Here is a 13821-nt window from a genome sequence, read left to right as displayed (position 1 = left end):
GATCCAATTGCCCATTTGCAGCTGGATAAGATGGAAACAGAGCTAGTATTCTGCATGTTAGAAGCACATTGGCCTATATTTTCTTACTAGCTTTCTTAAATGACTGAAAGGGAAGTATGGCAGAGAGGAAATATTGCAGTTTCTATACATTAGAACTTATGGGACATACAGGAAACCACAAGATAATTACTTTGAGACATTGGCAGGAAGCATGCTTCACACCTTAAATATCTTCATGTAGATTATCAAATCCCATAATTATATATGGGGTTTTAAATGTAAGGTCTTCTGTGGAGATGGACAGGTGATTTTTGTCCATTGTCAGAAGCAAATAATTTTTCACTGTAAGAGGACAAATTGTGCAAGGTCAAAACTAAATTTAGTGTGTATATTGGCATGACATTTCTGAGCTGTAAGATCACATAAAATAGTATTAAAATCAAAAGATCATATGCCAAAAGCTAAGTTTTATTTAATAAACTGTGAACAGTTAACTGCATGCTTTAGCGTTTCTTTATCTGAGCATGTGTGATTTTTGTATTGGCTAAGGGACCAATATTCTTTTGAGTTTTTGGTAGCAGACAATATACTGTAGAGGGAAAATTCTTAAGAAATTCTGGTAGTTTGTTGGGGTAAGAGGAAGAATAGAGAACTCAAAGTTTAAAATTCATGTGGCACTTCTAAAAACATACACAAATTTGAGAAAGCCTGGAGAAGAATGACCTTGTATGCAGGACTAAGCCTTCACAAATAAATTCTGGGACATTGGAAACCTGTATAAAAAGTGTTACCTTTTATTTTGAATGCCTTGTCAAACAGCAGAGTCTAAATTCTATGGTTTTTAATGAATCACTTAAAAAAATGTCTATGTTTTTGTGTAGTTTGAAAGAGAGAATACAATGGAAAATATAATTACTTATCCATTAATAGATAGTTGAACAGTCATTTAATAGTTATACAAAGGAAATAAATGGTGGAACTGGTTTTCTGCCACTTCCTACAACTTTTATTTACTGTTTTTTCTGTGGCATGAAAGAGACCTTGTTTTTATTGGAGGTTTCTCCACAAAGTAGGTGGTTTTGTAGAAATCCTTGTGAAATCACTAATATTCCTAATATTGAACAGGGCTTGCTTAAATGTTTGTGTGGTTCCTGGGCAGATGGGATGAAGTTGTTTAGTCCTGTCCAGTTTGAGGGGTTAGTGACAATGCAGAAGACTGCAGTACCAGGAAGCACGGTCTAAACTGAACTTTGTATTAGAGAGTTAACATCTCTGTAAATATGTTAACATAACTTACTTATTCTGGGCATTACAGGTTTTTTTTGGGGGGGGGGGGGGGGGGTTGGTGCAAGGAGTGGTATACAGAAGTATTAATGACACAATTCTTGTGATCACTGTAACCTAAGCAAGTGAAAAGAGGTTTCAGAAGAAATCTGGTTCATTCTTGTGTTTCGACATTGGGCCTCTGGGATACTGAAAATACCTAAAAACATACAACTATTTACTAATTCAGTATGTCAAGACCAGAAATGATTCATCATAAATTGTTGAAATATTTGGTTGCCCCCCGTCATGGTTTAACCCCGGCTGGCAACTAAGCACCACGCAGCCACTCACTCACTCCCCTCACAGTGGGATGGGGTGGAGAATTGGAAGGGTAATGGTGAAAAAAGTCATGGGTTGAGATGAAGACAGTTTAATAGGGAAAACAAAAGCTGCGCGCGCAAGCAAAGCAAAATAAGGAAGGCCTTGATGCTGTGTAAGCCCTGTTCAGCAATAACTAAAACATCCCTGTGTTTTCAACACTGTTTTCATCAAAAATCCAAAACATAGCCCCATACTAGCTACTATGAAGAAAATTAACTCTATCCCAGTCAAAACCAGTACACCCCCATATTTTAAATTTAAAGAAACCAATGTGATATGTCAAGAATTAATTCTAGAACAGTTTTGTGTTTTGGTGATGGATGCTTTTCCCTGTTTCATGGCTGTATATTTAAGAGGTATTGGATTGTACTAGAGACTTGGCCGGCAAAGTGGCCAAAAGAAGCTTATATAAGTGATGATCGACTGGAATTTTTTTTGACCATGTCTTCTAGGGGTAGATGTTTTGTTTCAGTGCAGTAACCCACTAGTAGCTTTTTTATGTTGGCAGTATAGATAGTCAGAAAAAAATTCCAAACAGGAAACTATTCTATATATTTGTGTTTTAATAGAATTTTAATGTAAAAGGAGTAATACATTAGTTTAGTTCTTGAGTTCCATGGTTAGAGAATATTGGCATTACTTTGATGGCAATTCTGCTAGGCACAACTAAGCTAGCTTTAAATATATTTAATGTGCAGAAGTATTTGTGCGGCTGCATTAGCAGATACCTCAGTGAAAGATGCAGAATTCATCTGTCAGATTGGGTAAATGTTCGAGTGGCAGCCCATGCTAAACTCCAAGCTTCTGTATCTGCATTGGTACTGACTGATGTCGTGGTTTAACCCCAGCCAGCAACTAAGCACCACGCAGCCGCTCACTCACTCCCCCACCCACCCAGTGGGATGGGGGAGAAAATCGGGAAAAGAAGTAAAACTCGTGGGTTGAGATAAGAACGGTTTAATAGAACAGAAAAGAAGAAACTAATAATGATACTGATAACACTAATAAAATGACGACAGCAATAATAAAAGGATTGGAATGTACAAATGATGCGCAGTGCAATTGCTCACCACCCGCCGATCGACGCCCAGCTAGTCCCCGAGCAGCGATGCCCCCCCCCCCCACTCCCCCAGTTTATATACTAGATGTGACGTCACATGGTATGGAATATTCCTCTGGCCAGTTTGGGTCAGCTGCCCTGGCTGTGTCCCCTCCCAACTTCTTGTGCCCTTCCAGCTTTCTCGCTGGCTGGGCATGAGAAGCTGAAAAATCCTTGACTTTAGACTGAACATTACTTAGCAACAACTGAAAACATCAGTGTTATCAACATTCTTCTCATACCTAACCCAAAAACATAGCACTGTACCAGCTACTAGGAAGACAATTAACTCTATCCCAGCTGAAACCAGGACACTGATCAACCTAACCTAGCCAGTGTAAAGCTAGAGGAGGATTGTCTGCATGTGTCTCCCTCTTTCCTTTTGACTGCAGTATAGAGTATTCTTGGTTACCTCACAGTTGGCAATGCAGATAAATAGTTTCAGTATACAGAACTCTCTTATTGTTTTAGCAGAACAGAACAATAAAGTTTTTAATTGCTTTATACTTTCAGGAAGATTCAATGACGATATGTTTCTTAGAGGCAGCAGTTAGAAGACCTGCTGTACCACCTGCCCTCTATTTAATATTTTTGAAAGGCTATGGGATACTGCGTTAGTTGATTGATGGCTTTTCATGGTGATAACCTGCACACACTGAACAGTTTCCAGTACATGAAGAGGAGTAACAAAAGATTTTGCAAAGCAAAAATGTTGAGGTTTTTTTTTTTTTTTTTTAAAGACAGATTATCGGTCGCAACCTGCTAAACATGAATTTAGGCTTAAAAATAGGTTTTGCAATACTTCTTGCAAAAGTAACTTTAATGTTTGTGAAAACGCATTGTGTTGTAGGTCACATGTTCTGGTTACTAAATTTTTTTTTTTATTCTTGCTATACAGTTTGTTGCAGATAGTCACTAGTCACAGATTGCTGATTTCCATTACTTTAAATTTGGAAAGGAGGCTTCTGTCAGAAAAAATATTCAAAATTAGTGAATTAAATGGTTGATCGCAATTTTAAATGTAGCAGTTGCAGCTGGCATACTTGCAAAGGGATGAGTTTGTAAAATAACAAAGCACTTCATTGGCAAGGGGGGAAATGTGCATGAGGATAGAGTGAAGATGGACAACATTGAGAGATGATCTATCTTAACAGTAGCATGTGTCTAATTTAAACTACTCTTCTTATGCAGCTATTTAAAATTCATCATTGAAAACAACTGAATGACATTTTAAATCATTGTCTTTGTACAACACAAATACGTCAGCTTATTTAATTTTTTATCTGTTGTGAACCTTTAGACAGTGCTGTACACAATCCTTTCTGTTGCAAAGGCAAGGTATTTAGGAAAATTAATGTGGTATAGGAAAAGTAAGGTATTTCTCAGTTGGGAAGCTGTCTGTCATCTGAAAAGCTGATTAAGTAACCTGATTTCATTAGTAGATTAGGAAACTTTACTGGCTACTTTTGAAAAATGCCTTCATATGTAGTTATATCAATGGGATAGCAAAGGAAAGCAGCAGACTTTCCTTAACTTGATTGAAGGTTGATCTAGAGAAAGTCAGTCATCAGATCTTGAAATAATCTCTGGAAGCCTTAAACTTTTTTTTTTTTCTATCTACATACAATTAGATATAATATAGAGGAGTTTATTTGGTTTTCAATTGTGAATCCAAAAGTTCTATGTATTTTACTAGAAACTAAAATGTTTATAAGGGTGGGAGTCATCTTGCCTAACTTCTAAGTGTTTAAAAATCATCCTGATGCTCTTTTAATGGTCAATATAGAGAAACAGACCTTTCCAGAACACAGTCTGTATGACCTATTATGTGCCTATTTTTAGGATGAGATAAGCCTTCCTTTAGGGATACCTGTTCTTTCTGTTAACTATAAAGTGAGTTTAAGTTGATTACTGTAAACTTAAGAGTCAAGTTAGATGCTGTGGTTAGGCCACCCTAATGTATGTATATGAGTACTTCTCTGCATATAGATGAAATACAGCAATGCATATGTTAAATGTGTGCTGCTTAATGAAGTGCAATATTGCATAATCACACGGTTTCTTGAGAGATTAACTGATGACAGTTCAAATGTTTTTATCAAATAGATACCCTAAAATAGATTTTCACATAATCTACATCTTAAAATACTTCCAATATTTTAAAAAGTACAAATATAAATTATGTTATTGTGTAGTGGAAAAAAATGGGTACAATTTACACTTAAAATCTTTTTTGTGTCTTCCTTTTTTGTTCTTTAAAGCAGGTAATGTCTGGAATGATCTCCAAGTACTTTATTTAAATATAAACTTGATATCACTTGCCATTTGAAAAAAAAATCAATTATAATGGGCTGCAGCTCATAGTAGTAAGAATTGACAGTGTATTATAAAAAAATCATCTTAATCTACTGTATAATTTTGGAACTAATTATGTTTAGAAATGCACTAAAAAGGAAAATATTCAATAAACATTTTTAAAACGGCTTGATAACAGAGCAGGTAACCTCTTACATGTTCATATTTATGGCACTGAGCAAAGGACTTAAGATATAATACCGAACTATATAGTCTCTCTTTTTTATCAAAATGAGAATGGGTTAGATTTTGCTTTCCTAGATTTGCTGTTAGTTGATTACCTTTGATCATTGAGAAATCTTGAACACATACACGCAAAAGTAGAGAAACACAAGTTTCATCTTTTCATATGTCTTTTGCTTAGTAAATAGTCACATAATAATCTAAGCAACAATCCTGTGCCACTGGTCACTATTTCTTATAAGGCAGGTCTATGCTTCCTGTGAGGAGAAGTTTTCATATTTAAGAAATTTTATCCCATTATTGATAGAAGTGCTTCTTGGGGCATCCCATTCCCTGCTGTTTGTATGTATACCCTGTGTTTCCTGCCCTCCCTCACCAAAACCAGCACAAAGTTACTTTATCTGATGTTTGAATATTTCTAAGTGACAGAGAGAATCTTTTGGTGTTTTTAAAGCAAGAAATCTATTTTGTCTTTTCTGACATTTATTTATATGTATAAAAATACTTACAACTTCTCTGCTCTTATGCAAAGAGTTAAGTTTTTGCTGCTTCCACTAATCATGATGTCCTGAAAACTAAGAAAAGGAAATCTAATTGAAAGGACACAGACTTTGTAAAACTACCTGGAAGCTTTTGTAAGACTCCTTGGGAAAGCTCAGCAGACATTTGAGAGAACAGCTTTTGCATTAAATACTTATTGTATGGGGGGGTTGGTTTGTTTCTAAACTAAAGGGCAACAAATCTCTCTGTTCTCACCTCATGTCTTCTAAAATGTCTTGCCTTTAATCAAGGAGGGAAGAAAAAAAAACAATGTCTATGTTTTTCTTCAGAAAAAAAGAGAGACTTATGTGAGGAGGAACACCTTTTCTACCTTTTTCTCCCCTTTTCTCCCCAAAGGAACAAAAAGCCATGTATGTTATATACACAGTATACATATATATGTACTATATATACGTATTTGTGTGTATGGATGTATGCATGTGTACAATCATGCATTCACATATAGTTAAGTCAAGACTGAGGAAGTATTTTAACCGAGATTATTTCAGCAACAAACATGCAGTGACTTGAATGGTGCTATATTTTTGCCTTTGAACTCTTGATTTTTTTTAGTGAAGAATCTTGAATACACCCACTTGGGGTTGTGCATTCTGACAGAACATGTATAACATCACTGTGGTTAAAAATGTATTTATTCACTTCCCTGCATTTGTTGTTGTGTAGTTCGATGGAATATTTTTCATCTAGCTTGTTATTTTATGTTGAAGATACAGTTGTCTTATTTTTGGTTTGATATAACTTCTGTAAATTCTTACAAGTATGTAAAATTTACATTTAAACTTTGGTTTAATTATTCTCAGGTTGATAGTGAATACCATTGCATTTGGCTATCAGTAAGCCTAAATGAAAACAAAATTATATTCCAGAATAGTGTATTCCTATCTGCGCATTATGTGATTGTGTGCCTGTGCTTATTAAACTCCCACAAAACTGTAAAGCATAATTAACCTCAAATTAGCCAAATACATATTATTTTTTAAAGCATTTGCGCATCTTAGAACAGTCTTAGTGTAGATGACCAAAATACAGCTTTATAATTCATAAATATAGTTATTTTACAAACTTGATTTTCCTTGACATTTTTCTTGTATAGTAAGATACTGTTTTCATTGACCACCCATTATTTCATAGTAGAGGATGGAGGTGAAAGATCAGTCTGTGTTACCTTTGGCTTCTTCTTCTTTGTGAAAGCAATGGTAATCCTGATTGTGACAGAAAGCTATCTAGAGTTTGGACTCGAATCAGGTAACTCCTTTCTTCAGGGTTTGAAACAGCTCTAATGATTACATTACTTGAAAAAATGAATTTTAATCATTTTAGGTCATTTTGAGAATATCTGTATTTAAATGAACTCTATATGTAATACACTTTTAGGAAATCTTGCTTTGGAATGTCGATTCTGAGGGATATCCTGTATATTTTCCTTGTTTTGTTTTAAATGGTGTAGCCTTTACCTGGGTTGTTTGCTTTGTTAATTATATTTACTTTCCAGTTTTATTTTTAACCCATTTTGCCTTGCATAGTAATGTGAAGCTCCTTGTCGTGGTTTAACCCCAGCCAGCAACTAAGCACCATGCAGCCGCTCACTCACTCCCCCTCCTCAACTGGACAGGGGAGAGAAAATATAACAAAAGGCTCATGGGTCGAGATAAGGACAGGGAGAGATCACTCAACCAACTACCGTCACGGGCAAAACAGACTTGACTTGGGGAAAATTAACTTAATTTATTGCCAATCAAACCAGAGTAGGGTAATGAGAAATAAAACCAAATCTTAAAACATCTTCCCCCCAACCCTCCCTTCTTCCCGGGCACAGCTTCACTCCTGAATTCTCTGCCTACCCCACCCAGCAGCGCAGGGGGACGGGGAATGGGGGTTGCGGTCAGTTCATCACACGTTGTGTCTGCTGCTCCTTCCTCTTCAGGGGCAGGACTCCTCACACTCTTCCCCTGCTCCAGCATGGGGTCCCTTCCATGAGAGACAGTTCTCCATTAACTTCTCCAACGTGGGTCCTTCCCACAGGCTGCAGTTCTTCACGAACTGCTCCAGCATGGGTCCCTTCAGGGGACCCTGCAGTCCTTCAGGAACAGACTGCTCCAGTGCGGGTCCCCTGCAGGGTGACAAGTCCTGCCAGCAAACCTGCTCCAGCGTGGGCTCCTCTCCATGGGGTCACAGGTCCTGCCAGGAGCCTGCTCCAGCGCGGGCTTCCCACGGGGTCACGGCCTCCTTCGGGCATCCACCTGCTCCAGCGTGGGGTCCTCCACGGGCTGCAGGTGGATATCTGCTCCACCATGCACCTCCATGGGCTGCAGGGGGACAGCCTGCCTCACCATGGTCTTCACCACGGGCTGCAGGGGAATCTCTGCTCCAGTGCCTGGAGCACCTCCTCCCCCTCCTTCTTCACTGACCTTGGTGTCTGCAGGGTTGTTTCTCTTACATGTTCTCACTCCTCTCTCCGGCTGCAGTTTCTTGTGCAGCAACTATTTTTCCCCTTCTTAAATATGTTATTACAGAGGCGCTACCACTGTTGCTGATTGGCTCAGCTTTGGCCAGCGGCGGGTCCGTCTTGGAGCCGGCTGGCATTGGCTCTATTGGACATAGGGGAAGCTTCTAGCAACTTCTCATAGAAGCCACCCCTGTAGCCCCCCCCCCCCCCCCCCCCCACTACCAAAACCTTGCCACGCAAACCCAATACACTCCTCTACTGAAAAAAAGTTACTTACCTTCTTAAAAATGAATGTTTTATTTATGTTCATGAAATGTACAAATATCAGAGATGTTTTCAAAGACTGTTTGTGTTAATGACTGAGTTTTATTGCATTGTAGCATACTAATTATAATGCACGACAGAGCTATGCTAGAAATAATTTTTCAGTAATAATAATGCTAGACAGAATTTGTTTGAAATATTTCCTGTTACCTAGCATTTTCTTTCAAAAAACCAGATTTTATATTTGTACTGTGATAAAATACATATAATTTATGTCTTTGCAGGATTCTCAAATTTTTCAGAAAGTGCTATGCAGTTTCTTGAAAAGCAGGGTTTGGAATCCCGGTAAGTTTCTGGAAATACATTGGTCTTCATTATGTTGCATTTATAACTGAACCACTTAGATTTTCTTAGCAAGCATTTGTCTTGCATGCTTTGCTCTTATACACACTTATAATCTCTATATTAACGTGAAGAGGTGGATTAATGAAAATAATCCATCAATATTTACAAAGTAACTTAAGTTGCATTTGTGTATTCCCTTTTTATTCCAAAATTATTCCAGTCCATAAAATACAGTTAAAACCTTAAAAGTCTTTCTTATGTTAATTCTTAAACAGTCCCTTCAGCTTTGAAAAGATTGCTTAAAACAGGAGATAAGTATTTTTGCAGTTCCTGTGGTATGCAGGAGGACGAGAGTGCAAAAGCTACAGATGGAGCCTGCAATAAAGTTGGAATTAGGAGTAAATTTTGGCTTTCAGTCATGTTTTCAGGCCATAATAGTATTTTCCTCTTAGGCAAATACATCTGCTTGCTACAGTACATCCAAGTTTTGTATAGACTGACAAAGGAACGTTCCATAGCTTATGATGTTACTTATTTATACAATCACTGTCAGAGACAGCCTCTGTATATTGTAAACAGAATTCTGTTACAATCCTTGCCTTAAACACATGATCTAAAATGCTTGTATGGGGTATATCATCACTGTGGGAATACAAATTTGAATTTCTTGTTTGGAAATTCTCAAGTATTGTATAAGAATTATAGATTTGCTCACATTACGGCTGCTGCATTTGCTTCAGGCTCTGTGCTTTGGAATAGGGAGGAAGCTGGGCTGCCCCCGTCTCCATGGGTTAGTCCCACCCTCTGTATGGTGACTGAGCCTAGCTCTCGGATATGTATTTTCCTAATTGGGAAACTGGGTATACTTCAGACAGTATATGTTTATAATCGTAAATTGAGGCCTATTGGCTTTTGCGTAGGCACCCATACAATCAGTGTATGGGTGCCTACAAGGCCTTGTATCACGGATCCTGATTTAGGAGTTTTAGAATCACTTAAAGAATCACTGTCAAAGGTATTAGCAAAAGTGATTTTAACATGAATTTGTAAACGTGTGACTTAACAGAGTTCGATGGCAAGGTTCACTCTATTACTTACTACATGGAAGAAACATAGAAAGGAAAATCGAGTTAGAATCGATTTAGAATGATTTACAGAGACTGGAGTTGCAAAAAGGTAAGGGAGACTCCCACTGAGTCACGAGGTTCAGAATGGACTCCCTTGCTTTCTAAACTCCTTCTCAGAGAGGAGTTTAGGTGCAGCTGGATCCAGACTTAGTCCCAGACTTGGTCAACAGTTTATGGCTAATTATATGTGCACAATCAATCCTTTATATCACTTAGTTAGGATTTCAAAGTTTAGCATGCTGTTAATCGCTTACCTTCCGTCCAGGCGTCCAGTGTTAGTTTGCTCTGAAGTTTGAACCCTAGGTTTCCCAAAACAGAGCCTCAGGCATCAAATCTTATAAAAATAAATAATTTAAGAGTGGTATGGCTGCAGGATTGGCTTGAGCTGGGTGCCTCCAGGGAGGGACTGACAGAAGGACCCGAACAAAGAAATCCCTGAGCAATTATACCCTTACAGACTATTCACCCACCCCTCATGCATTCTTCACACTCTCTTCACGAGCCTTCCACGCGGCCTTTGGTCCAATAGTGATTCTGGGCTGAGTTCTTCTGACCCCTTATTGGATTCCTTCACTGTCTCCAGACAGGCCTTTCGTTATCTTGTTGAGTTGCAGGTGCTGTTGACGGTTGTAGTCTTGAAGCCTCCTTATCTCCTGGTTTGCGCTGGCTCTGGAGGCCTTGTTTTGCTTGAGTAGGTACAAGTTCATCAAATCTAGGTGAAAGTTTACAGCTTGCGGCCTAAGGCTTCAGCAAATCTAGCTACTCATGCTAAGTAAGTAAATATCGTGGTTTAAGCCCAGCCAGCAACAAAGCACCACGAGGCCGCTCGCTCACTCCTCCCCCCCAGTGGGATGGGGAGGAGAAAATATAACAAAAGGCTCATGGGTCAACACAAGGACAGGGAGGGATCACTCACGAATTATGGTCACAGGCAAAACACAGACTCGACTTGGGGGAAAAAACCAAAATCAATTTAATTTGTTACTAATCAAATCAAAACAGGATAATGAGAAGTAAAACCAAATCTTAAAACATCTTCCCCCCACCCCTCCCTCCTTCCTGGGCTCAACTCCACCTCTGATTTTCTCTACCTCCTCCCCCACAGCAGCACAGGGGGATGGGGAATGGGGGTTGCGGTCAGTTCATCACATGTTGTCTCTGCACCTCCTTCCTCCTCAGGAGGAGGACTCCTCACACTCTTCCCCGCTCCAACGTGAGTCCTTCTGTGGTGGGTTGACCCTGGCTGGGCGCCAGGTGCCCACCAAAGCCGCTCTATCACTCCCCCTTCTCAGCTGGACAGGGGGGAGAAAATATAACAAAAGGCTCGTGGGTCAAGATAAGGACAGTTTAATAAAGTGAAAGCAAAGGTCACGCGCTGTCCTGGTTTCAGCTGGGATAGAGTTAATTGTCTTCCTAGTAGCTGGTACAGTGCTATGTTTTGAGTTCAGTATGCGAAGAATGTTGATAACACTGATGTTTTCAGTTGTTGCTAAGTAATGTTTAGTCTAAAGAAGTCAAGGATTTTTCAGCTTCTGATGCCCAGCCAGCGAGAAAGCTGGAGGGGCACAAGAAGTTGGCACAGGACACAGCCAGGGCAGCTGACCCAAAGTGGCCAACAGGGTATTCCATACCATGTGACGCCACATCTAGTGTATAAACTGGGGGGGAGTGGGGGCGGGGGATCGCCGCTCGGGGACTAGCTGGGCGTCGATCGGCGGGTGGTGAGCAATTGCACTGCGCATCATTTGTACATTCCAATCCTTTTATTATTGCTGTTGTCATTTTATTAGTGTTACCATTATCATTATTAGTTTCTTCTTTTCTGTCCTATTAAACCGTTCTTATCTCAACCCACGAGTTTTACTTCTTTTTCCCTATTTTCTCCCCCATCCCACTGGGTGGGGGGGGAGTGAGTGAGCGGCTGCGTGGTGCTTAGTTGCTGGCTGGGGTTAAACCCCGACACGTGCGAAAGCAAAGAAAAAACAAATGATGTTATTCTCTACTTCCCATCAACAGGCACTGTCTAGCCACTTCCTGGGAAGCAGGGCTTCAGTACGCGTGGTGGTTGCTCCGGAAGACAATAATGCCCCCCTTCCGTCTCCCTTTACTTAGCTTTTATATCTGAGCTGACGTCGTAAGGTATGGAATATCTGTTTGGTTAGTTTAGGTCAGCTGTCCTGGTTATGTCCCCTCCCAAGATCTTGCTCAGCCCCAGCCTGCCGTTGAGGGGGGGCAAAAATGTTGGAGAGACAGCCTTGGTGCTGTGCCAGCGCTGCTCAGCAGTAGCCAAAACACTGGTGTGTTATCAACACCTTTCTAGCTACTGATGCAGAGCACAGCTCTATGAGGGCTGCTATGGGGAGTATTAACTCCATCTCAGCCAGACCCAATACACCTTCCCACGGGTTGCAGTTCTTCATGAACTAATCCAGCATGGGTCCCTTCCACAGAGTGCAGTCCTTTGGGAACAGACTGCTCCAGCACGGGCTTTTCCATGGAGTCACGGCCATCTTCGGGGGCATCCACCTGCTCCAGCGGGGGCTCCTCCACGGGCTGCATGTGGATATCTGCTCCACTGTTAACCTCCATGGGGACAGCCTGCTGTCTCACCACGGGCTGCAGGGGAATCACCTCTTCCAGCACACCTCTTCCCCCTCCTTCTGCACTGACCTTGGTATCTGCATAGGTGTTTCTCTCACATTCCACTCCCCTCCTCCGCTGCAGGTTTCCCTTTTTAAATATGTTATCCCAGAGGCGCTACCACCGTTGCTGATAGGCTCGACCTTGGCCAGAGGCAGGTCCAACATGGAGCCAGGGAAGCTTGTAGCAGCTTCTCACAGGAGCCACCCCTGCAGCCCCCTCCCCTGCTACCAAAACCCCGCCACACAAACCCAATACAGTAAAGCTAAGCAAACAGCATGCTAAATCACACAACATTATAACTCGAAAAGTGATTCATTCTATTTAAAACTTACTTATTTAAGCTAAACGACTAATATCTCTTAACAATGAGAGGCATCCCTGCTCAAGGGGAGAGTTGCCTGGTGTGCAGTCCAGTTACTGTCCAGGGAGAACTCAAATTGGGCTCATCCAACTATCTGTTGCTGGTAGAAGATCTCGTTGCTTCAAGGAGCAACCTTGAGAGGTGTTCCTGCTCAAGGGGAGATCACCGCCATGCAGCCATGCTGCCTAGCAGGGAGAGCTCAAAGAAGGCTCACTTAGGCTGTCATATTTATGGGGTAAAGTCGTTGGCTAGCAGTCAAATTGCATACTATGGGAGAGGTATGTATGAGACTCCTTGTACCCAGAACTAACTTTGTTCTCACTGTGTTGCTCCGCTCCTTTGTGGGTTTCCTAGAGGAGTTCTTGGCCTGGCTACAGCTCAGGCCTTTGCCTCCTTTGGAGCCTGTACCAAACTACTGCTGGTTTGGTTAAGGGGAGGTCGAGTGCATCCGTCACACTTCAAAAAAAACCATTTTGCACTTATGGAGGATAGAAACATGATTTTTGTAATAACAGTGCATGCTGAAATGTGTATACCTGGTAACGTGTATACTTCAGCAGTGAACAACATGAGGGCAAGTGGTGTTTTAATAAAAAGCCACAATTCGACACTTCAAGGGACTAAAAGTATCTGTGAATCAAATGAGTGTGGCAAAAACTGTGTTTTTTTAATTTTGTTTTTCTTTTCCACACTAAAGCTGAAATACCTCTTTCTCATTGTTTTTTAAATAAATGTTTTGGATCTTTGTAGTTGACCTTTTTCATTGGGCTAAAAAATAATTTCATGTTAG

The 13821-nt window shown here is 40.4% G+C and overlaps 1 protein-coding gene across 2 annotated transcripts in view; it reads left to right on the top strand.

Moving 5' to 3' along the window:
- The window catches only part of LOC121232791 (transmembrane protein 161B-like), a 74484-nt gene that overhangs the window by 10980 nt on the left and 49683 nt on the right, over window positions 1–13821 (top strand). For both annotated transcript variants that reach the window (XM_041121254.1, XM_041121255.1), the window contains exons 4-5: window positions 6939–7090; window positions 8840–8900. In XM_041121254.1, coding sequence (XP_040977188.1) covers window positions 6939–7090; window positions 8840–8900 — 213 coding nt within the window. The remainder of the gene's footprint in view (window positions 1–6938; window positions 7091–8839; window positions 8901–13821) is intronic.

Source organism: Aquila chrysaetos, chromosome W, assembly GCF_900496995.4.
Source record: "Aquila chrysaetos chrysaetos chromosome W, bAquChr1.4, whole genome shotgun sequence".
NCBI classification, from domain to species: domain Eukaryota; kingdom Metazoa; phylum Chordata; class Aves; order Accipitriformes; family Accipitridae; genus Aquila; species Aquila chrysaetos.
This window is presented reverse-complemented; position numbering and strand designations above follow the sequence as displayed.